The sequence below is a fragment of the Octopus sinensis genome, linkage group LG18 (genome assembly GCF_006345805.1).
Source record: "Octopus sinensis linkage group LG18, ASM634580v1, whole genome shotgun sequence".
Classification (NCBI taxonomy): domain Eukaryota; kingdom Metazoa; phylum Mollusca; class Cephalopoda; order Octopoda; family Octopodidae; genus Octopus; species Octopus sinensis.
Genome location: NC_043014.1, coordinates 39,032,647 through 39,058,750, shown reverse-complemented (window position 1 = coordinate 39,058,750; position 26,104 = coordinate 39,032,647). Strand labels below are relative to the sequence as shown.

The 26,104-nt window shown below is 38.2% G+C and overlaps 1 protein-coding gene across 1 annotated transcript; it reads right to left on the bottom strand.

Moving 5' to 3' along the window:
• Positions 1-663: 663 nt before the first annotated feature.
• LOC115221439 (UDP-N-acetylglucosamine--dolichyl-phosphate N-acetylglucosaminephosphotransferase) lies at positions 664-25,837 on the bottom strand. Its single transcript, XM_029791620.2, has 8 exons — positions 25,047-25,837; positions 20,570-20,690; positions 15,889-16,102; positions 11,525-11,674; positions 9,440-9,524; positions 7,862-8,050; positions 4,665-4,914; positions 664-811 (listed from the first exon to the last, which is right to left on the bottom strand). Exons 1-8 carry the CDS (start codon positions 25,205-25,207, stop codon positions 746-748), a joined length of 1,236 nt encoding a protein of 411 aa, XP_029647480.1. The 5' UTR covers positions 25,208-25,837; the 3' UTR covers positions 664-745.
• Between the last annotated feature and the right edge of the window lie 267 nt (positions 25,838-26,104).

Below are 26,104 nucleotides of genomic sequence, written 5' to 3'. Positions count from 1 at the left end.
TTTAGTTACCTAGAAATTATGTTAAAAACTGCTGTTCAAACCAAAAAGATCCTGTAAAAGATTCAAAGATGCACTCAAAGCAACCTTAAAAGACTGTTAAGTCAGCCAAATTTCTTAACCATGCAGTTACTCTTGTGCCTATATATATATACATACATATATGTGTGTGTGTGTGTGTATGTGTATATATACAGAGAGGGATACATATATATCTCATATCGTTTGTTTCAGTCATTAAACAGTGGCCTTGGGGGTGGGGCACCACTTTAAATTATTTTAGTTGAACAAATCGACCCCAGTACCTATTTTTTCTATTTTTTTAAAACCTGGCTTTATTCTATCAGTGTCTTTTGCTGAGCTGCTAAGTTATGAGGACATAAGCACATCAACACCAGTTGTCAAACACACACACACACACACACTCATGCACATATACATATATATACTAAGGCTTCTTTTAGTTTCCATCCACCAAATCCATTTACAAAGCTTTATGGCACAAGGCTATAACAGAAGACAGCTCCCTAAGCTACCATGCAGTGGGATTGAACCCAGGACCATGTGGTTGGTAAGCAAACTTCTTACCACACATGCATACCTATACCTCTATACATACCTGCATTTTACACACACACACATAGAAATGAATAACATTACAAAAAGTAGAGTTTTTCTTTTTCTGCATTTTTTTGTCAATTTATTATTGTTATTATCATCAATCATTTTTGATTTTTGGACTTTCATTTCATACATCATAGAATATTTTGGCAACTTGGTAACGGATAAAGAATGCAATAAAACTGCAGAAAATCTGAAAAATAAAAAAAACAGTGATCAGATAAGAATATAAAAATTGAACCAATATAACCAACAACAATAAGAAGAATGGAATTTCTATGAAGAAATCATTTGTTCAACAATAGAGTGTCATAGCAATAAGGGCTACTGACACTTTGCCATCTTAGAAAAAAAAACGCCTTACTTCCCTGGGTATGGACACATTGAAACTCCAACGTCTGGCAGCTGACTTGGAAGACACCCATAAAATTATCAACCATCGTACAAACAATAACTCTGAGCACCTTTTCAAACTCCACCCATCTAACACCCGTGGACATATTTACAAAGTCAGAAAACAGCACAGCTCCCATGACTTTAGGAAACATTTTTTCACGCTGAGAGTTGCTGAAGCATGGAACAAACTGCCGGCATCAGTTGTTAGTTGTCGGAGCACTGCATCCTTCAAAACTTCCATGCTTTCTGAGATTCGCCAACACTACACCTGATTTTCTCCCCTCCATACACACACAAGCATGTATCTGACTCATGCATTGTTCGCTTTCCAGACATTTGTACATTACTGCATGTGCTTTATATGCACTGTCTGACAAGTTGTGGTGCACCTGAGCATTGTATACAATAATTTCATTATTATTATTATTATATATTAGTTAATGAAGTCAGAGACATGTAAATAAAACATCAAAAGAACAAAAGAAAACAAACTGAAGGAATGGTCATAGCTGGAATGTTTTCAACTCAAAGTCTGCTCAAAGTTGTTTGGTCAAGAGTGGAATACCTTTGAGCATTGGTTGTTAGATCAATTCTCATCTGAAGCAATAACATTAATAAACAAGTGAGATATTAAAACTATAAGGGAGGTAACTCTGTATTGCACTCTTGAGAGTGTGTGTGTGTGTATATTCTACGGGTTTACATGAATTTTCTGTCGTTTAAAAGAATTTTTAAAACTCTTTAGACCGCGGCCATGCTGGAGCACCACCTTGAAGAAGTTTCAGTCGAATGAATTGATTGACCCCAGTATTGTTTTTGTTTTTTTAAAGCCTGGTACTTATTCTATCGGTTCCTTTTGCCGAACCACAGAGTTACGAGGATGTAAACACAGCAACACCATCTGTCATTCGGTGGGGGACAAACACAGACACAAATACACACACACACACACACACACACAGATATATATGATGGGCGTTTTTCAGGTTCTGTCTACCAAATCCACTCACAAGGCTTTGGTTGGCTAGAGGTTATAGTAGAAGACACTTGCCGAAGGTGCCACGCAGTAGCACTGAACCCAGAACCATGTGGTTGGTAAGCAAGCTTCTTACCACACAGCCATGCCTGTGCCTATATATATATATATTTTCTTTCCAAAGCCTTTCCTATTAGCATTACTTCACACATCATGTATTATATTTATTGCATACTCAAAAGACATTCTTTGTATGCGACTATCACTACTCTTCTCCTCTGGAAGCCATCTACTCTGGATACCAGAGGGTGCACACTCTCCTACCCTGATGTAATCTCCAGGGATACAGGCATCCAGCAACAGGACCTCCGTAATGCTATGATGGACCGTGAAGTCTGGTGTAGCATGGTAAATTCCATTGTCTCGACCACTGTCGAACAATGATGATGATGATCACTGTGTTGCTTATTATTTTTTTGCTAGTGTCCTTCTCTATTTGTTTCTTTCATCATATTTATTTCATTCTGTCTCCCCATAATCCAGACTCATCTTTTCTTATCATTGTACTTATAAAATCTTTTCTGTTCTTTTTCATCTTTCTGTTCCACCCATTCACACCTCATCAGCTTATGTCACTGACAACCACCAAATTAATACAATATAATCAGGTGTCGAAATTGTGATGACTTTTGGTCAATAACTGATGAGATCAAGCATGTCTTCATTCATTGTGTTTTTTTTTTAACCTGTCTTTTTTTATCATATAATAATAATAATAATAATAATAATAATAATAATATAATAATAATAATTGTGTACAGTGCTCAGGTGCACTACAACTCATCTAAAGTGTATATATAATCAGGTGTAGTTTCAGCGGATTTCGGAAAGCATGAGGGCCTTAAAGGATTCAGTGTCATGGCAGTTCCTTTGTTATTCCCCATGTGCCACATTTTCAATTTATATATATTTCTTTATTGCCCACAAGAGGCTAAACATAGAGGGAACAAACAAGGACAGACAAAGGGATTACATCGACCCCAGTGCGAAACTGGTACTTTATTTATCGACCCCGAAAGGATGAAAGGCAAAGTCGACCTCGGCGGAATTTGAACTCAGAATGTAACGACAGACGAAATACCACTAAGCATTTCACCAAGCGCACTAACGTGTCTGCCAGCTCGCCGCCTTTTTTCAATTTATATATGGCTGTATGGTAAGAAGCTTGTGTCCCAAACACATGGTTCTGACTTTAGTTTCATAGCGTGGCACATCAGGCAAGTGTCTTTTACTATCGCCTTAGGCTGAAACAAAGCCTTGTAACTGGATATGGTAGACAGAAACTGAAGGAAGCTCATCTAGTGTGTCTGTGTGTGTGTGTGTGTGTGGTGCATTGTATTCTTAAGCAAAACACTTCATCTCATGCTGTTCGCAATCACTTTGACACCTGACGTGTGGTACACTGTGCACCTGTTGAGACAACAATTTGATGGAAAGAGTGACCTAATATATGGCACATACATTTGATAACTATAAACAAATCATTTGTGCAGGTCATTTGTCAAACACTGAACACTCATATATCATCTTCAATGGGTGAGTCCATTGTATACCTATAAGCATTTCATTAGAAATGTGTATAGGTATACAATTTCATTAGAACTTGTTGCAGGACACACACCTATGATATCATGCACATATTGCATATGAGTATATATATATATATATATATATACGATTTTATTATTATTATTTTTTTTTACAATTTACTTAATCGTCGGTATTTTATTGTTATTTTAATTTTAATATTTCTATTATATGTAATTTTCTAGATAGTCTAATTTAATTGTTCATTTTGAATTGATAAAAGGAGTTTTTTTCTAATTTTTATATATATATTATATTGTGTGAAATTTGATTTAGCATTTCTAAATTGAATTTTTTCCCTGTAAGTTAGGATTAATATTCCCTCAAATAATTATTATATATATATATAGATATACACACACACATACACACATATATGTATATATATGCACATACAGGGTGGTCGCTAGAAAAGTGGAAAATTCATGAAATGCTGATTTATATTTTCACAAGGTCTATTTAGGGTAAACAATAAACGTCACAAAGCATGATGTTGTATTAACACTCACTAATGTTCAAAATGTCTTCTGTGCACTTTGTGACAGCATTTTAATTGAGAAATCCAAGATCATGTGGCATTTTGAAGTGTAATTTGAGGAATGTGATTCCAAGTTTTTATGAAGCACATTTTGAATTCATCACTGACAGTTATATGGCATCGATATTTCTGTATCTCCGCTAATAACAAGCTCCAGACACAGTAATCCATCACATTTATGTGATGTGCATGGACCCCCCTCGCTGATATGCGGTCCTGTTTGCTAGATCAACTGGCTATTAAATAAAGCTCACTATTTCTCTAGCCATTGCTCATCATCTCTTTTTAACCAAATCCAGTGGCTAGCCTTCTCCACTGTAGTTTGGATATCAGTCATGGTGGTATTAACTTTATGATGAGTTAGGCCTAACGATAAACAGAGAGAGAAAATAAAAAAAGGTTTAGTAGCTAGCGATCAATCATGGCATGTGTGTATGAGTGTGTGTGTGTGTGCATGTGCATACGTGCAAACTGGAGTGCTGAACTCACCTGAATGGAGAGGAGAATCAAGACAAGAGTTCTTTCATGAAGTGGACCAGTATAAACTAATACTAAGTTTAGCAATGTTAGGTTGTTACATTCTATAACAGTTTCTTTGCTATTTTTGGATTTCATTTCATTTAGTTGGATGAGACGGAAGAATGACAACACTTTTAGCATTATCCACCCAAGCGGTTTGATTTGATTACGTTCACAGTTCATGAGGCTTATTCCTACTTTGTTTGCTTTCGGATCAAATCTGCAAAAATAGAGAAGAGAAATTAAAAGAAATTAATAATAAGGCGGCGAGCTGGCAGAAACGTTAGTACGCCAGACGAAATGCTTTGTGGTATTTCGTCTGCTGCTGCATTCTGAGTTCAAATTCCGCCGGGGTCGACTTTGCCTTATATCTTTCGGGGTCAATAAATTAAGTACCAGTGATGCACTGAGGTCAATGTAATCGACTTAATCCATTTGTCTGTACTTGTTTGTTCCCTCTATGTTTAACCTCTTGTAGGCAATAAAGAAATAAGAAATTCATCATCATCATCATCATTTAGCGTCCGCTTTCCATGCTAGCATGGGTTGGACGGTTCAACTGGGGTCTGGGAAGCCAGAAGGATGCACCAGGCCCAGTCTGATCTGGCAATGTTTCTACGGCTGGATGCCCTTCCTAATGCCAACCACTCCATGAGTGTAGTGGGTGCTTTTTACGTGCCACGAGCACAGGTGCCAGATGGGGCTGACAAACGGCCACGGTCGGATGGTGCTTTTTTCCTGCCAATAATATTAATAATAATGATTTCCTTATTAACCACTAAGAGTTTATATAAAAAAGCATAATGGACAACACAGGACAAATATAATGTGGGGTTACATGAAAGTCGTGTAAACAATGAACGACAAAAACAATCATTATCATCGTCGGCGTTTAATGTCCTCTTTCAATCTGATCTGGCAAAGTTTCTACAGCTGGATGCCCTTCCTAATGCCAACCATTCCGAGAGTGTAGTGGGCACTTTTACGTGCCACTGGCACGAGAGCCAGTCAGGCAGTCCTGGCAACAACCACACTCAAAAGGTGTTTTTATGTGCTACCTGCACAGGAGCCAGTCCGGCAGCATTAGCAACAACCATGCTCGAATGTGGTTTTTCATGTGCCACCAGTACATATGCTAGTAAGGCGACTCTGGCAATGATTACATTCAAATGGTGCTTTTTATGTACCACCGGAATGGGAGCCAATCCATGGCCCCGGCAACGATCACACTTGGATGTGATTTTAACATTTCACTGGCACGAGTGCCAATCAGGCGGTACTGTCATCGGCCACGTCAGCAATTTTGATTTGATTTCACTTGCTTCAATAGGTCTTCAAATATAACAAAATTGTTGGAGAGCATAACTTCCCTCTTCATCCTCACTTTCTTTTTCAAGTAAAACTTGAAAAAGTTGATGTGGGCTTGGCCAAAGAGGAAGGTATGTGTCTTCAGCCCTTTCAATCTGGTTCACCACACAACCTCTTTCACTAAGGCCTTCAGGCAAAGAAAAACAGCCTGCCCTTCCCAACTAGGTATAGATAAATGGCTGAAAGAGATAGAAATAGAATGCCTGGTAGAGCTCCAACAGAAAGTTTGTCTCTTAGGAACAGCAAGGATTATCAGGAGGATTCTAAGCACTTGAAAAACTGCTGAAAACTTGTGGATACCTAAGGTTACAGGTAGTAACCTGCTACCCACATAAATCCTACAAGGAACAAGCCTGAACCTGAGCCAAACCAAAACAATGGTTTCAAATTTTGGCACAAGGCCAGCAATTTTGGGAATGGGATAAGACAATTACATTGACCCTAGTGTTCAATTGGTAGTCATTTAATCAACCCTGAAGGGATGAAAGGTAAGGTCAACCATCACAGAATTTGAACTCAGAATGTAAAGACAGACAAATGATGCTAAGCATTTTGCTTGGCATGCTAATGATTCTGCTAGCTCACCACCTAAATAATAATAATAATGGTTTCAAAGTTTGGCATAAGGCCAGCAAGTTCAGGGGATGACATGAGTTGATTACATTGGCTCCAGTCTTCAATTGGTACTTATTTTATCAACCCCAAAACGATGAAAGATGAAGTTGACTTCAGCAGAATTTGAATTCAGAACATAAAGACAGATGAAATGCCACTAAGCAATTGCTAGACTGGCGGTTCAATTCCCAGACTGAGCAGTGTGTTGTGTTCTTGAGCAAGACACTTCATTTCATGTTGCTCCAGTTCACTCAGCTGTAAGTGAGTAATCCTGGGGTGGACTAGCCTACCAATCAAAGAGAATGTTGGCCTGCTCGCCTAGCCAGTGGGGTGGCATCATTTAAAAGCTAAAATAAGGCAAAGAGCACTGTGACTAGCGATGTATAACAACATCTAATAGTTTGGTCAATATCGTGATATATATATATATATATATATATAATATTTTATAATTACGAGTATAATTATAATAAGGGTTCAGCAAAGATTTGCTTTACCACATACCGAAGTTTAGAAATATATATATATATATATAATATTTTATAATTACGAGTATAATTATAATAAGGGTTCAGCAAAGATTTGCTTTACCACATACCGAAGTTTAGAAATATATATATATATATATGTATATATATATATATATATATATAAGGAGGATTGTTGTGGGTTCAATTTTTGGAACAGATGGCATGTAGTGTTCCTGAACTGAATGCTTCAATTCAAGTTGCTCTAATGCACTCTACTGCAAGTGAATAACCTTGCAATGGACTGGCTTCATGACCAGGAGGAGTGTTGGTCTGCTTGCCTAGCCAGTGGAGTGGTATGTTTTGAAAGCAAAACAATGCAAGGAGCATTGTGACCAGTGATGTGTAACACCATCCAATAATCTGGTTGATCGTGTGATATCATATTGATATAATTGGAATATTTAATCTTATCAATCCCTTGGCTAACCACATAGGCCAATGCCCCACAAGGGCCGATACTGACCCCAATTTTGAAACAGAAAAGAAAAGGCAGTGGCAGTGGTGACGGAGAAGAAGAAGAAGAAGATGATGATGATGATGATGATGATGGAGGTGGTGGTGGTGATGGTGGTGATGGTGGTGATGATGGTGATGATGATTATGATGATTCAAAAATTAATAAGTGAATAATCAAAGTCGGTGAAACCCACTTACTTTGGTATCCTGTGTCGTGGACATGGTAAGAAATGGAAAAGCTGTGGCACTGAATAGAGAAAGTTGAACACTTGTGGAATGAAGAAAAGTAGAAGGGTTTTGCTGAAGTGTCCCAGGATGGCAACCACAGCAAACGTCATGCCAGAGAAGTAACAAAAAGTGTCACCAACAAACACTTCAGCAGGGTACCTAGAAAAAGATGCAAAGTTTAAAAGTTGTTGGATATGTATACTCTCTTTACTCTTTTACTTGTTTCAGTCATTTGATTGCGGCCATGCTGGAGCACCGCCTTTAGTCGAGCAAATCGACCCCGAGACTTATTCTTTGTAAGCCCAGTACTTATTCTATCAGTCTCTTTTGCCGAACCGCTAAGTGACGGGGACGTAAACACACCAGCATCGGTTGTCAAGCAATGCCAGAGGGACAAACATATACACACACATACATACATATATATATATACATATATACGACAGGCTTCTTCCAGTTTCCGTCGACCAAATCCACTCACAAGGCTTTGGTCGGCCCGAGGCTATAGCAGAAGACACTTGCCCAAGATGCCATGCAGTGGGACTGAACCCGGAACCATGTGGTTGGTAGGCAAGCTACTTACCACACAGCCACTCCTGTATCATCATCATCATCATCATCATCAACATTTAACATCCATTTTCCATGCTGGCATGGGTTGGACAACTTGATAGGAACTGCACCAGGTTTCATAATCTGTTGCAGCTTGATTTCTACAGCTGGGTGCCCTCCCCAACAGCTACCCACTCCAGAGAGTGTACTGGGGGCTTTTTACATGGGGCCAGTACTTTTTAAGTGGCATGAGTACTGTTTCAGTCTTTGCTTCAGTCATTAGACTGCGGCCATGCTGGAGCATCACTTTGAAGAATTGTAGTCGAACTTATCAACCCCAGTGCTTATCATTTTTTTGTAAATGGCCTCTTTTACTGAACCACTGAGTTATGGGGACATAAACACACCAACACTGGTTGTCAAGCCGTGGTGGAAGACAAACACAGACACAAAGATATATATACACGACAAGCTTCTTTCAGTTTCCATCTACCAAATCCTTTCACAAGGCTTTGGTTAGCCTGAGACTACAATAGAAAACACTTGCTCAAGGTGCCATGAACTGGGACCGAACCCAGAACCATGTGGTTGGGAAGCAAGCTTCTTACCACACAGCCACATTGTGCCTAAATAAAGGCTTAACCCCTTAGCGTTCAAATTAATATGTCAAAAGTAATCTTTATTCATTTACATTTAAAAAAATTAATCTGGTATTATCTTGTAGCTTCAAGATTTGAAAGATGTAATTGTTTATTTTTAGAATGACATTGCAGGGTAGGTGTGAGATACTGGTTCTGGCCAGTTTGAGCATAAAATGAGTAGAATATTTGGGCCGGATATAGCCAGTTTAAATACTAAAGGGTTAAGTAAATTGTAAGTTGTAGTTATCATAATGAGGACAGTCAACTATAACATTTGCCACAGAACATAAATATTTATGGTAGAAAAAAAGCAAAACGAAACCAAGCAAAAAGATAAAAAAAAGCATTTCCTCACCAATTGTGCCAGAGTAAGACACAACACAAGGCAGTGAATGGCATTAAAAAATAGATGGAAAATTCATGTGTGGCAGGTTGGTTACCTAAGGAAAGAAAGTGAAAGACAGTGAGACTGAGATGGAAATGTTATTGAAGAATTACAGTAACTAACCTCTTAGCTAGCAAAAGACAGAAAAAGAAAGAGAGAGGGAGAGAAAGAAGGAGAGAGAGGGGGGAGAGAGAGAGTATTTCTTTATTCACCATAAGGTTGAGAAAAAGAGGGGACAAAACAAACGTTGGGGTCAGGGTATCAAATGAGACAAAACGTATGAATAAACAATTAAAATATATACAATTAAATGAGAATGAGTGATTAGCAAAAAATGAAGCGGAGGACGCGGTCGACCCCACAAAAGACATACTCACACTGAAGACATTGCCTTTTCCTTTTTGTTTTGTTCTCGTTTAAACAAGTTCTTTCACTCGCAACATACTTGCTATATACTTCCATCTTTTACAAAACACACTTTGCGACAGGCATTTCTTCTCCAGCCTTATTTTCCGTTTCATGTGGAAAACGAAAAAGTCGATTAGCTCGAGACTGGAGATGAACATACCTGTTGCAATTCCTTTCACTCTCGTCTTCCATGCTACTTCTTACGCCATAGCAACTACCGAGAGAAAACAGGCTCGCTCCTCCCTATTCAGGGAGGTCGGCGGAACGATCTTAATTACAGATTCGCTCGACAGTTGTACTCTTCTCGAATGCGACAGCAGGTTTTCGACATAAGCCCAGAGTTCAGTCACCTTGGGGCATTGCACAATCGCGTGCAGGACAGTTTCACTGTCCCGGGTTGATACCAATGAGAAAATGATATAACAAAGGGTAAAAAACCCACAGTAATTAGTTTTATAATTAAGTATGGATGGAAACACAAATGACATCTATGGTTGGGTGATGTTATAATTCAGTACTTGAACTGTTTTGTTGAATATTTAAGTGAAATAAGATTATTTTTAAATAAGAAAATCATGAAAAACAGGAGGTTTTTTTCCAGCTAAGTGATTTTGCTCAAGTCAGTTAACTCATAGTGTTTTTATTGCATCTGAACAAACTTAATGCTAAGTTGTAAGCTTTGGGGAAAGTTACTGACAAGTTGTGACTTGATTAAGAGCTTTGAGAGTAAACATGAATTATTCCATCATGAATTAGAAAATATAGTTTCAAGTACTTCCCAAGTGTGAAGAAATATTTTGAAGACACAAACTGTTAAAAACTTAAAGCAGGTTATAAAAGCTATAAAACTGAGCTGGTTTCTTCCAGATTTGTGCTAATCAACAATATAAAGAAAACAATATAATTTATATACACATGCCGTCTTAAAGGTCATAGCTATTACAAAGGAGACAAACATTTTATCCCAATATGAAGCACGATTACAAATTTGAGGAGGAAATTAATGAATTATACAGAAAATATTGGATAAAATTTCTGTATGTATTTATTTACTAATGTGACATCATATGATGGTTGCAAATAAGCATCAGCATCATACAAGGAATGTTGTTCACCTTCATTCTTCAGTGAAAAACAAGTCTGGCCATGGGGAAATATTACCTTGTATGGAAACAGGTGAGGGTTGGCAACTGAAAAGGCATCTGGCTATAGAAAATTTGCCTCAGCAAATTCTGTCTGACACATGCAAGATTGGGAAAGCGGACACTAAAAGATGATGATGATATATATATATATATATATATATACAGAGAGAGATGGGGACACACACACAGAGTCAGTGAACTTTCCAGAATCACTCGCAAGTCATTTACTAACCTGAGGCTGAGACAGAATATACTTGCTCAAGGTGTTGAGCAAGTGAGATTGAATCTAGAAGCATGTGATTGTGAAGCAGACTTCTTAACCGCGCACACATGCACACACACAAACCTAAATTCAAATGCACTGCAATCTAATCTCGTGTGTTAGAGATAATGAAATTGCAGTGGATAAAAAGAGTCAATGACGTACAAAAAAATGAAATGATAATTTGAAAAATAACACAAAGAAAAAAAAATACAGAAACAAAAAAAAATCTTCACTTACCATATACTATCTCAATAATGTTGAAAATTAGTACAGATGCAGCAATTATGACAGACTGACCAACTTCTAAACCATTTACTCCAGCCAAAATATTGATGGCGTTTGTGCAAAACACGGCAAGCATTCCCATATAAACATAATATAATATATCTGAAGTAAAACAGAATGATATCAAATGATATGGTATAGGAAGTGAGATAAGATAGGATATGGTGAACATTGCAACTCTTTGACATAAATGTAAATCATTTGAAACGTGATGGTAAGATAGAAACATCATAGAACAGTAAATCATTGTATTAGTAGCACATCATCATCATCATCATCGTTATTTAATGTATGTTGTCCAAGCTGGTATGGGTTGGATGGTTTGACCAGGGCTGACAAGCTGGAAGGCTGCACCAGGCTCCAGTCTAATTTAGCATGGTTTCTATGGCTGGCTGCCCTTCCTAACGCCAGCAACTCCGAGAGTGTAGTGGGTACTTTTACGTGCCACCAGCACGGTTGCCATTTGTGTAACATCAGTGTCTTCCACGACTGATTTTACTTGGTTTGATGGGTCTTCTCCTCAAGCACAACATAATGCCAAAGGTCTCGGTCGTTCGATGTTGTCTCGGTGAGGCCCAACACTCAAAAGGAGCTTTTCACATGCCACCAGCATCATCCACTTTGCTTCCATGATTCCCAATGCTTGAAAGGTGCTTTTTTCTTATGTGCAAAGCGGCGAGCTGGCAGAAACGTTAGCATGCCAGGCAAAATGCTTAGCTGTATTTCATCTGCCGTTACGTTCTGAGTTCAAATTCCGCCAAGGTCGACTTTGCCTTTCATCCTTTAGGGATCGACAAATTAAGTACCAGTTATGCACTGGGGTCGATGTAATCGACTTAATACCCATGTCTGTCCTTGTTTGTCCCCTCTATGTTTAGCACCTTGTGGTTAATAAAGAAATAGGTATTTCATCTGCCGCTACGTTCTGAGTTCAAATTCTGCCATGGTCGACTTTGCCTTTCATCCTTTCAGAGTTGATTAAATAAGTACCAGTTACGCACTGGGGTCGATATAATTGACTTAATCCATTTGTCTGTCCTTGTTTGTCCTCTCTGTGTTTAGCCCCTTGTGGGTAGTAAAGAAATAGATGCTTTTTATGTGCCACCAGCACAAGTGCCAGTTACGTGACACCAGCATCAGCCATGACTACGATTTCACTTGGGGTTTAATATATGTTTTATATAGCAACAAGGATGGAAAATTTTTCTCTGTGTGCCCCAGATATAACAAAGAACCATGTCAGACGGTGGCTTGTAACAAAACCTATTTCTTTACAACCCACAAGGGGCTAAACACAGAGAGGACAAACAAGGACAGACAAACGGATTAAGTCAATTATATTGACCCCAGTGTGTAACTTGGTACATATTTAATCAACCCCGAAAGGATGAAAGGCAAAGTTGACCTCAGTGGAATTTGAACTCAGAATGTAGTGGCAGATGAAATACCTATTTCTTTACTACACACAAGGGGCTAAACACAGAGGGGACAAACAAGGACAGACAAACGGATTAAGTCGATTACATCGACCCCAGTGCGTAACTGGTACTTAATTTATCGACCCCGAAAGGATGAAAGGCAAAGTTGACCTCGGCGGAATTTGAACTCGGAACGTAACGGCAGACGAAATACGGCTACGCATTTCGCCCGGCGTGATAACGTTTCTGCCAGCTCGCCGCCTTTGTAACGAAACCTGTCGAGCCAATGCAAGCAAGAAAATGTAGACATTAAAACAATAATGACGATGTACACTGTTTACATTCAGGCAATGTTGATTTGATGGAGGTAGTGAGCTAATGTGCGGCACATACATCTAATCCCAATGAACAGATCATCTGTGCAGGTCATTCGGCAGAAAAAAACTGAAACCTCAAAAGTTGTCTTTGGCAATGGAGTCCATCATCATATACATGATGTATTCTTTTATCCTTTTATTTGTTTCAATCATTTGACTGCAGCCATGCTGGAGCACCGCCTTCAGTCGAACAAATCGACCTCCCCCAGGACTTGTTCTTTGTAAGCCTAGTACTTATTCTATCGGTCTCTTTTGCTGAACCGCTAGGTTACAGTGATGTAAACATACTAACATCAGTTATCAAGTGATAGTGGGGGAAACAAACAACAAACACACAAATATATATATATAGACCTTCGAACTTTAGGTCTCACCGAGGAAATGACTAGAGACCGAGATCTTTGGAAGTATGCTGTGCGTGAGAAGACCTGGCAGGACAAGTGAGATCATAACCCGTGGCCTCTACATGGGATGTAACCAGTCCACTTATGCTTACCTTTCCTTCTTGGGACACAAAACTCTACTTGTGAAGATCTGTTGAGGCAAGTGAAAATCCAAATCAAAATCGAAATCGATCAACATCAACGGAAATTGCAGCTGTGATAGCAGTGCCGGTGGTACGTAAGAGAACCATCCGAACATGGCCATTGCCAGCGCCGCCCCGACTGGCCTCGTGCTGGTGGCATGTAAAAAGCACCATCCGACCGTGGCTGTTTGCCAGCCTCGTCTGGCACCTGTGCTGGTGGCACGTAAAAAGCATCCACTACACTCATGGAGTGGTTGGCATTAGGAAGGACATCCAGCTGTAGAAACATTGCCAGATCAGACTGGGCCTGGTGCAGCCTTCTGGCTTCCCAGACCCCAGTTGAACCGTCTAACCCATGCTAGCATGGAAAGCGGACGCTAAACGATGATGATGATGATATATATATATATATATGACAGGCTTCTTTCAGTTTCCATCTACCAAATCCACTCACAAGGCTTTGGTTAGTCTGAGGCTATAATAGAAGACACTTGCCCAAAATAGTGCCATGCAGTGGGACGGAAACCAGAACCATATGGTTGGTAAGCAAGCAACTTACAAAACAGCCACTCCTGTGCCTACGTGTATGTATATATATATATATATATATATATATATATATACATATATATATACATATATACATATATATATATATATATATATATATATATATATTATATATATATATATATGTATGTATGTATAGATATTTAAACACATATATGATGTATTTATGAATCATATATATATATACCCACACTCACATACACGTGTATACATACATAGACTGTGAGTGTAATGTAATCTGATTTTAGTGCCACTTGAAATTTATTATGGATAGGCAACTATAAATATAAATATAACAAATAAACCTGACAAATTTTCAAGCACACACACACACACACACACACACAAAAACTCTTGTTTAACGTCAGTAGTTTCACAAGTCAGAGTCCCGATACCAGCTCTAGCCTCTTCTATAAGTCACTGAAAAGTTTAAGGTCACTACTAACTGGCTACTGTTTCCTCTCATTTCTCATTTGGCCTACTTCCACATAGCTGAAATGTATGCTTATTGAAGAGTTCAGCCTTTATTATATTCTAACTCTTCATTTTAGCCATAACTTATTAAGAAAAGCTAGCTGCAGAAAAATTTCTTAGGGATGCCTTCTGCAAAAAGAGTATATAGTTAAGTGGAAGATAGCATTGCATCCTCCATGCTTCCTGAAATTCACCAACACTACACCTGATATCCACCCTGCTCCATATGTATGCACACATGTATATCATGACTCATACACTGTTCACTTTCCTGACTTTTGTAATAATTCTATGTACTATACATGCACCTTTGATGAGTTATAATGCACCTGAGCACCATACACAATAATTTCATTATTATTATTATTATTATTATATATACTTAATGTAATGAGTCAGAATGCAAAAAAAAAAAGGCAGTCACATTGGTGGTTCTGATGACAATCATGATTATAACAAGAGAGGTCTTACTGGCACTTGAGCCCCATGCTAGTAGGGTGCCAAGAGCACCATCCGAGCATGATCGTTGCCAGAGTAGCTAACTGGCTTCCATGCCGGTGGCACGTAAAAGGCACCATTCGAGCGTGATCGTTACCAACATGACCTTACTGGCACCTGTGCCGGTGGCATGTGTAAAAAGATTTGAGCGAGGTCGTTGCCAGTACCGCCCGACTGGCCCCCGTGCCAGTGGCACGTAAAAGCACCCACTACACTCTCGGTGTGGTTGGCATTAGGAAGGGCATCCAGCTGTAGAAACTCTGCCAAATCAAGATTGGAGCCTGGTGCAACCATCTGGTTCGCCAGCCCTCAGTCAAATTGTCCAACCCATGCTAGCATGGAAAGCAGACGTTAAACGACAACGACGATGATGATGATGACAATGGTTAAAAGAAAATAAAAAATATCTGAAAAGTAGATTTTTCTGAAAGACTTATGAGAAGTTGAACTTACGTAGGTCCAAGTCGAAACCAACAATTCCTCTAAATGGTTTTGGTACAATGATTAGAGTTGCTCCAAAATTAGCAAAATACACCATCAGCAAGGGAAGAGAAGCAATTGTCGGAAGCAAGAGCTTTTGGCGCCACCGAAGATTTAAAACATCATCAGCAAATCCAAGAAAGATCATGCAGCATATGGACAGTAATGCAGCTAGATATTCAATAAACTGCAAAATTAAACAGAAACACAGGTTGATAATTTTTTTTTTTTTTTTATAAGGCAGTCCCAAACAAGGCAAGATACCGGATCTTTGTGGTTTGAACGGCAGTTTTTAAAATAATTTCTAGGTAACTAAAAAATTTTAAACTTTGTATACTGGTAGAATGTGTTTATAAGACATCTTTTTCTCTTGGCTTTATTGAGAAAATTCTATAGTTTGTAAGATATTTGTTGTTTTTTCTTCTTCAATTTCTGCAATTTCAACCAATCAATGACGTCCATTGAGTTAAAAAACATTCTGTGCCGTATGAATATGTCCCCCGTTTAAGAAACAGATTGGGTTTATTTACATTTGTGAAGAAAAAAAGATACCCTTCCCCCCACCCTTAACCCTAACCCTAAAACATTGAAATGCAATAGATTGATACTAGGGTCATAATTATGGGTGACAATTTCATATGACACCGCTTGAAAAAACTGCCGTTCAAACTGAAAAGATCCAAGATACCATAGAGTGTAAGGGACTTTGAAGAAAGAGAAATTAAGAAGAAAGGAATGAATTTACTTTAGACTTGAAACTGTTCAGATCATAAGGAGGAGGAGGAGGGGGAGGGAAACAATGAAATGGAAAAGAGTTCTTAAGTCTGACAGTTCGAAGATTAAAAGCTACAATTGTAGACAGTACTTCCTTATTCGTGGAAGCGCAACAGCATTTGGATGAAGACGCTATAAGTTTCAAGTCAGGCTGGATGGCACAAAGTGATCTGGAACTAAGATATAAAAATAAATATACCCTTTTTTAAAGCCTAGCCAACCTCATGGGCCCGGTTTCCCGGTTTCTATGATGTATGTGTTCCCCAGCTGGACGGGACGCCAGTCCATCGCAGCGTTACTCATTTTTGCCAGCTGAGTGGACTGGAGCAACGTGAAATGAAGTGTTTTGCTCAAGACCACAACGCGTCACCTGGTCCAGGAATCGAAACAACAATCTTACGATCATGATGCTGACACCCTAAAGAGTATATATATATATGCATCTCTTATTTTATTATACTTTAATTAACTTGACTGGTACCTACTTTTGTTTACCTGAATTCTATTCTCCCCTGCTTGATATTGGATTTTAAGTATCCAGGCCAGTATGAGCACAAATTATCCGAATCTGTTATATGCTTCTTTGACATATTCTTACCCATTATACATAAATAAATAAATGTATGTATGCGCGTGTGTGTATGCATGTATGTGTGTACATATGTATGTGCATGTATGTACATACATATGTATGTATGTTTGTGCGTACGAATGTATATATGTAAGCTTGGCTGAGTGTATGAATGGATGTATTTTTTTCATATGAAGCTAGTGATTCACACCATCTCTACTCAGAGTTTGTCATCTGATACGATCCTTCAGACAACAAAAACATTTCTGCTTGAGGAATCATACTGAATGAGAAACTCTGAATCACAGCATAATGAATTAGCAGCATGGTACAAATAAATTTTCTCTCCAACATACATTAATTACAAACACACACACACACACATATTTATCATCATCATTTTAAAGGCTACTTTTTCACACTAACGTTGGTCAAAGGAAACTTATTAACCCTTTAGCATTCAGGCTACTTTGTCAAATGTTCTGCTTATTTATTCACACGGTTTTGAATTAATCATGTATTATCTCATAGCTTCAGGGTTTCAATGACGCGATTGTTTATTTTTAGAATGATAGTGTAGAGCAGGTGTAAGTAGCTGGATCTGGTCAGTTTGAACATAAAACAGGTAGAATATTTGGGCAAGAAATGGCCAGTTTAAATGCCAAACAGTTAAGGCAGATTTTCTATGGCCAATTGCTTTCTGTTAACCGATGCTGGTGTGTTTACGTCCCTGTAACTTAGCATTTCGGCAAAAGAGACCAATAGAATAAGTACTAGGCTTCCAATGAATAAGTCGATTTGCTCGACTAAAGGTGGTGCTCCAGCATGACCATGGTCAAATGACTGAAACAAGCAAAAGAGCAAAAGAGTATACATAACACCCACAATAGTCAAGGGATTACTGTATACATACATATATATATCGATATGGCTGTTCGACATTACTACAGTTTTTAACCCCAGGATGATTCTCCTTCAACTGGTTATTGATGCAACCTTCACCTGGTATATATTGCAAACAAGGGAGTGAACCCCTACGATCTTTTAGCAGATGGCAGGATCTACCAGACCGAATGGCTTTGGGCTATTCATGCCCATCATCAGTGGCAAACACCTGGCTGCTAGAGATAGTAGGAATTCACTCCAGCTTGTAATATATAGAAAAACCAAGTGACAGTCACTAATTCATCTTGCAACAAGCAAAGTAGCTAATTAGAAAATCTCTACAAGCGATCAAAATAATGACTCTACTGAGAAGTAATGTTTATTGCCACATCAGTATGGCTGTTTGACATTACTACAACCCCAGGAAGAGCCTCCTCTAGATGGTTATCGATGCAATCTGCACCTAATACATATTGCAAGCAGGAGAGCGGACCACAAATTGTCCCCCCAACATCGTTTGACAACTGATAGTGGTGTGTTTACATCATCATCATCATTATAATTATTTATTATTATTAATGGTTTGGTACCGTTGGAGAGCAAACCACAAATAGCCTGAAACCATTCAGTCTGGTGATCCTGTCATCTGCTAGAAGACGGTAGGGGTTTGCTCCCCTGATTGCAATATATACAGGGTGCAGACTGCATCAATAAGCAGCTGGAGGAGGCTCTTCCTGGGGTTAAAAACAGTAGTAATGTCGAACAGCCATATTGATGTGGCGATAAACATTACTTCTCAGTATAGTTACTACTTTCATCTCTTACTGAGACTTTCTAACTAGCTACTTTGCTTATACACAAACACACACACACACTATGGACTTCCACATAGTTTCAATCTTCCAAATTCATTCATAAGGCTTGGAGCTATATTCAAAGATACTTGCCCAAGGTGCCATGCAGTGGGACTGAACCTAAAACCACATGGTTGCAAAGTAATCTTCTTAACCACATAACGAAGAATTTATTAAAATAACTTTTTGCTATTAGGCGTAGGAGTGGCTGTGTGGTAAGTAGCTTGCTTACCAACCACATGGTCCCAGGTTCAGTCCCACTACGTGGTACCTTGGGCAAGTGTCTTCTGCTTTAGCCTCGGGCCAACCAAAACCTTGTGAGTGGATTTGGTAGACGGAAACTGAAAGAAGCCCTTCATATATATATATACATGTATGTATGTATGTGTGTGTATATTTTGTGTGTCTGTGTTTGTCCCCCCAACATCGCTTGACAACCGATGGTGGTGTGTTTACGTCCCCGTATCTTAGCGGTTCGGCAAAAGAGACCGATAGAATAAGTACTAGGCATCCAAAGAATAAGTCCTGGGGTTGATTTGCTCGACTTAAGACGGTGCTCCAGCATGGCCACAGTCAAATGACTGAAACAAGTAAAAAGAGTAAAAGAGAGAGTATCGTTAAGTTAGTGTTTAGAGCACAAATTAACAGGTTTTGAAGCAAAGTTTTAATTCAGATCATTTACAACAGGTTCATATCATAGAGATAGGAGCAGTATCAGATGAGTTTTAATTCAGGTCACTCAAAACAGGTTTGTATTATAGAACCAGGGGCAGTCACAAATGAGTTTATACCAAAAGGGCTAACCCTTTAGTATCCAGATTTCTTTGTCAAATGTATTGCTTAGTTATTTACATTGTTTTGAATTCATCAAGCATTATCTTGTTGCTTCATGATTTCAATGGCATGTTTATATATTTCTAGAATGACATTGTGGGGTAGGTGTGAGAGGTTGGATCTGGTTAGTTTTAACATAAAACAGGTGGAATATTTGGGCTGGATCATGTGTGGTAAGTTCACTGTCATCAATTCGTTTTTTTTTTTTTAATAAAATAGTTATAATAAATCTCAGAACACCTTTTCATCGAAAACCGGTGATTGTCGTACGCTGATGACAGGTCAAAACCTAGAAACTGCAGTCCATGCGTATCACTTAGGTTGACGAGGGAAGGGTGACCTCCCTTTGCAAATACCGATAGGACACAGAAAGTGTGCCTAAAGCCAGCTGGAGACGATGTTCTCCTGGGGCTACAAGCTACAGTAACAACCACCCTTAATGGTTAGCCATATTGAGATGGCAAGTATACCTCACAATAAAATAGTTTTTATCTATTAATGGTAAGAGACTATGAATATATTTCCTCAGGGTGAACTTTCTTCATGAGGAATCGACGGCAGTAAACTTACCAGTAATCAGGCTGGATATGGCCGGATTGAATGCTAAAGGGTTAAAGACTGCAATATCAATTCAGAGACCTATTAAGGATTACGGGAATGTTCCAAACACACTCACACACACACAAATACACACAGATAAAAATGGAAAATTGCTGAGCCATATGAAAGGACTTACTTTGCTGTGAGGAAATTCATTATCTGCTGTTTTTGTCAGATAGTTGTAGAATAGTACAGGAATGAACAAAAACATGATTATCAGAAACACAGTACCAATGATAACTCCCTGAGATTCAGGACTGAAAAATAATGGGAAGAAAAAGAAGCAATAAATAACACAAAAAATAGAAGTGAAATTTATTATTTATTTGTAAAAAAATATTTCTTTGAAAAAGCAAAAACAAAGGTGATATAGCTTAAAGGGATATCTTTTATCTTTCATCATTCAGTTGTTTCAGTCAATGCACTGTGGCCATGCTGGGGCACTGCCTTGAAGGGTTTGGTTAAACAAATCAAACCCTGTGCATTTTTTGAGCCTGGTACTTTTTCTATCAGTCTCTTTTGCTGAAATGCTAGGTTACAGGGATATAAACAAATCAACACCTGTTGTCAAGTAGTGACAGGGGATAACAAAATACACACACACATACAAGAGGGTGCTGAAAAGTTTCTGGCTCTGGGTAAAAGAAAATACAGGAGGATCAGTTAATTATGATTTTATTCAACATATTTCCCTCTCAAATTCACACACTTATAGCAGTGGTCCTTCAGTTTCTTAAGCCCTGTAAAAAGAACTCAGAAGTGTTGGCCTCAGAGCAGGTATTTCACAATACCCTTAATACCAGAACTTTTCAGCACCCCACTCATATTTATGAGCTTCCAAAGTTTCCATCTACCAAACTCATTGTCAAGACATTGGCTGGCTGTACAGCGAGACATTAAATGATGATGATGATGATGATGATGAACTGGAAGGGCATCCAGCTGTGAAAATCATATCAAAACAGCCTCGCCATTGTTGGTGCCATGTAAAAAGCACCCAGTCCACTCTGAAGAATGGTTAGCATTAGGAAGGGCATTCAGCTGTAAAATCCATGCCAAGACAGACAGTGGATCCTTGTGTAGTCCTCTGGCTTGCCAGCATGGAAGATGGACATCAAATGATCATTATGACAATGATGATAAACTGTGCAGATGAATAAAATACTTGGCCATTGCCTATGCATGCAACCTTGCTAACTGCTGGCAATGCAAGTTAGCCACTGTTCTACCACAGTCTGACTTCAGCCTGTTTGTAGATGTCCACAACTCTGTAGTTAAGACTGTAGAAACTAGGCAGAGATTAGCGGGGTCCCCCAACCAGACCTCTGAGACTGAAATGAAGATTGAAGGTGACCTAAAGTTAGTAATTAGAATGAACTTTATTTGAGTCTATTAATCCTGTCAGAAAATTTAAGATTATAGCTGACTAAGAGGCCGTCCAAGAACCCGCTGGCTTGACACCATCAAGAGTGATACTGGAATGGACATAGCCAATCTGAAAGAAGCGGCCCAGGATAGAACTGACTGGAGGACACTGATCCAACGAGTGACCGAGAGTCGACTTTGACTGAGCAGATAGAGAGAGAGCTGACTAATGTGTTCATTCTGACAAAGTGAAAGCTAACAAAACTTGTGAATTGTTGAGGTTTTTAAAGGAGATAGTTCTCTGGATGTGAAATTATGCTTAAATGTCCCAACTGTTAAACTCTTTAATCAAAACCTCTCCACATTCCTAGTAATAAACGAGAAGTGAAGTGCGATCATGGTTAACTGATGGATGTTATTGTACCCGTATCAAATAACCAGATGTTGAAATTCACACTGTCTCAACTGAGACTACAGTGCCATCTCAAAGACCACACTTAAAATCTACCAAATTTTGTTTGATTGCAGCCATCTTAACAATGTTGAAGGGTCCCTTCTGGGAAAAGGTTATTTTATTTATTTATTTTTTTCTACAGAAACCCACCTTTTCAATTGCGGGGATTCCGAATCGGCAAAAAGAATCGGCGTTTCAAAATTTGATTCAGAAAGCATGTTGTGGTTGAGGGTCTTTTGGAGTTAAAAGAGAGATATGTAAAAATTAGTTTTTTGCACACACACGACAACAAAATTACCTTTAAAAATTTTTAAACTTTTTTTTGGTAATTTGTATTTACAAAGTGGATCTTTAATTTGGCTGTTGTTTCTAGCTTGTCGGACTTTCCGGTTGGAGCGTACTTAAAAATCGAAGATTTTGAAAACACCAAAAACACGTTTTCAAAATTTCAATTTTCCCCCTCTCCTCCCCTCTGGCAAAAAAAAAGCGGGTGTGGCAGAAATTAAAATTTTGAAAACGTGATTCGTCGTTTAGCTGCTGTTTCTAGTATGTCGAGCTTTGTTTAGATACTTTTTACGCCTGCTATTTTAGTAAGAGGGGAGGGATGTTTATTTATTTATTTATTTGAAAAATTGAAATTTTACAAAATTTTGAAATGCCGATTTTTTTTTTTTTTTTGCAGGTTCGGAATCTCCACAGTCGAAAAAGTGGGTTTCTGTAGAAAAAAATAATAAAAGAAAATAAAAATAAAAATAACCGAAAGTGGTTGCAGTCCATGTCCTATACATCCACCCCCCTTCTGGACCAAGCAACCTCCGGACCGCAGTGGCGTATTGCGAAGTCAGGCTGAGCAAGCATGCCAGCCATAACAGTTCAGAATTGATCCTGTTATCGAAGAAACCCACGCCGACTCCATTCGAATTCTCATGTCGCTCAACAGGGAACACAAAAGTACTGCGGAGACATAATATTTAGAGCACCGGTGAATGCCAAGAAACTGTTCCTGTTACTTCTGGTGATTGTGCTTTATGGTAAAACTTTGGTGTGGAAGGGTGGCGACTGCTAGCATTTACAATGAAAGTGGACACCTCTACTCTTGTGCATCGAATACTGAAGTTAAACGTTTGAGTTAAATAAAACGATTTGATTCTGAGCAATTATTTTTCGTCACAAGCAGAACCACGGGGTTATAAAAAAGACGATACAAATAAATTGATCGCCACATAAAATCTAATTAGTCTGGTGTTTCCTTTCTCTCACTGTCAAGGTTTATTTATGCTAGTTAACCCATGGGTGTCGATATCGATAGATAATGAAGGGTCCCAGAAAATCGATCATAATCAGTATCGGCTAAAATCGAATAGTTAATATAAAGTTCGAATGGCGGAGGTAAAGAATTCGTACACCCCGTTTTCGGCGTAACAAAAACCTTAACCCTAACCCAAATCATAACCCTAAATACCGGGTGTACGTATTCTTTACTTTCGCCAGTTCGATTGATGTTGTTGAACTTCAGGTTGGCTCTGATCGAGCAGACTTTTAGTCATCGACGTCCCTGCCGTGGCCATCCCGTCGCTTTGTTTATAGAAGGCTACATTATCAAATGTATCCTTCCTTATTTTAAGATATCATGGAGTGATTTGAGGGAGATTTAGCCGCTATTTCTACCAGGTCGAGCAACCATGTGGAGACTGCCGTGGCCATCCCGTCGCTTTGTTTATAGAAGGCTACATTATCAAATGTGTCCTTCCTTATTTTAAGATATCATGGAGTGATTTGAGGGCGATTTAGCTGCTATTTCTAGCAGGTCGAGCAACTATGTGGAGACACCCTTCGTTGGGTGTGGTGAGTTGGTAAGAAGGACAACAGGGTCGAATACAACTGACTATGTTCCTCTCTAACAATAAAAAAGTCAACATAGTTTCAGAGAGCAGTAAAAATATGTCATCGATTTGATAAATTATGGTCGATCTTTAAATATCATCAATTTATCTCGGGTAAACTTTACGCTGTGAAAATTCATAACAGATCTATCTGCTTTGTATATTTGTGTGCAGATATATATATATATATATATATATTATATATATATATATATATATATGTAGGTCCCGGGTTGAGTCGGGGTTAACCACAGTAAATAAGGTACTCAATACATAGCAGAGTAAATAATTTATTTTATAGAAGGAGCTTCTACAGGACTAGAACTGTTTCATTCAAATGAAATCTTCAGGAATATATATATATGTGCGTGCATGTATGCATGTTTGTATATGTGGTGTGAGAGTTTGCAATAAGTTGTTTATTTAACCTTTAAACTAACATTAAAAAAAAAAAGAGCATCTGATAATAAGTAGTATTGGTTATTGTAAATACAATACGTGATAATGTATTAAAACGTTTTAAAGGTATAAAAAGGATTTAGATATATAACGAAATATTAAATTCAGCTGATGCAATGAACAACACGAAGATCATTAGCGACAACAGTTAAAAGGAAACGTCTACAAACGAGAAGCCAGGTGGCAAATTCGACAACATACATAATAACAACAACACATCACATGTCCTTTCAAAAACCCGCTAATTTAATAAAAGTGTGGCTGATTCTCTTATATATTTTATATTTTTTATGAACTAGAAACTTGACCGGTACTTATAGATTCTTTCTTTGTGATATGCCAACTAATTACGCATCTGAATAACAAACATTTAGATACGAATCTCAATTAAGACATGCCGGCTTGTTTATTTATTATTAATTATTATAACAAACAAAAATTGAACGACTTACATTTTTTTGGATTGCCTCTTACTAAGATCCATACCAAATAAATGGGCGTTTATAAACATAGATTTACATTTCAGGAGAATTTTGTGTGTGACAAATATCCCAGCAATTGAAAACAGTAAATTAACAGCGAGAGGAAACATCGACGATACACCGGCCTCCATTTTGACTGATGTGTAAAAGAATCAGATGAAGCTCTATCGGAAGCCTGCTTCTCCGGGTCTAAAAATCGAGATTTATGGGTAGTGGGTTAAGCAAGGTGTTCTGTAATCTGTTATATTATTAAAAACTTGCATTTTAAGGACTCGATCGCTGCTGTATAAGAAGACATCATACTAATATGTATTAGGAGTATTTAAATTTGCTCTCCCTTTGATTCAGGGTTCAGTTCTCACTTGGGGTCGATAATAAACTAAATATAAAACGTCAACATATTGGCATCGATACCACGCGAAGTGCTTGATTGCATTTCGCCGGCCTTCACATTCGAATTCCGCCGAAGTCGACTTTGCCTTTCATCTTTTCAGGGTCGATAAAAAAAGTAACAGTTGAATACTGAAGTCGATGTAATCGAATTAGCCTTTCCCCAAATTTGTTTGGCCTTGTGTCAAAATTCGAAATCAATATATTGCATCGATTCCTTTCAAATTCCTCTCTCACAAAAATAATTGCCAATGTGTATATATATATATATTTAAATCCTCCTTTACACCCCACAACGGATTTGTAATTTGTATGTAAATGTATTGTTGCAATACATTGACCGAAAGTTAGTATTTATTTCTAACATTGGAAATTGGTGTTTGGAGTAATTAAAGAAGTTAAAATTATTGTAGAAAGAACTAGCAGTATCGCCCGGCGTTGCTCGGATTTGTAAGGGAAATAACTATATAAGCATTTTTAGAGAAAATAGCCAAAAAATAGCAAAAAAATGCATTAAAAATGGAAAAAATTATGGTAATTTTTTTAAAATCGTTGACTCATCGTAGACATTTTTAGAGAGTTACTTCCCTTATATAATAGCGAAAAAATGCATTAAAATGGAATAAAATGATGGTAAT

Excerpts from the sequence above, each read along its gene's own strand:
- LOC115221439 (XM_029791620.2), bottom strand. The coding sequence starts at position 25,207 with ATGGAGGCCGGTGTATCGTCGATGTTTCCTCTCGCTGTTAATTTACTG. Across the intron at positions 16,103-20,569 it reads ATGAATTTCCTCACAGCAAA|TTTATTGAATATCTAGCTGC; the intron begins GTAAGTCCTTTC and ends TTAATTTTGCAG. Across the intron at positions 9,525-11,524 it reads CATTATTGAGATAGTATATG|GTAACCAACCTGCCACACAT; the intron begins GTAAGTGAAGAT and ends TTCTTTCCTTAG.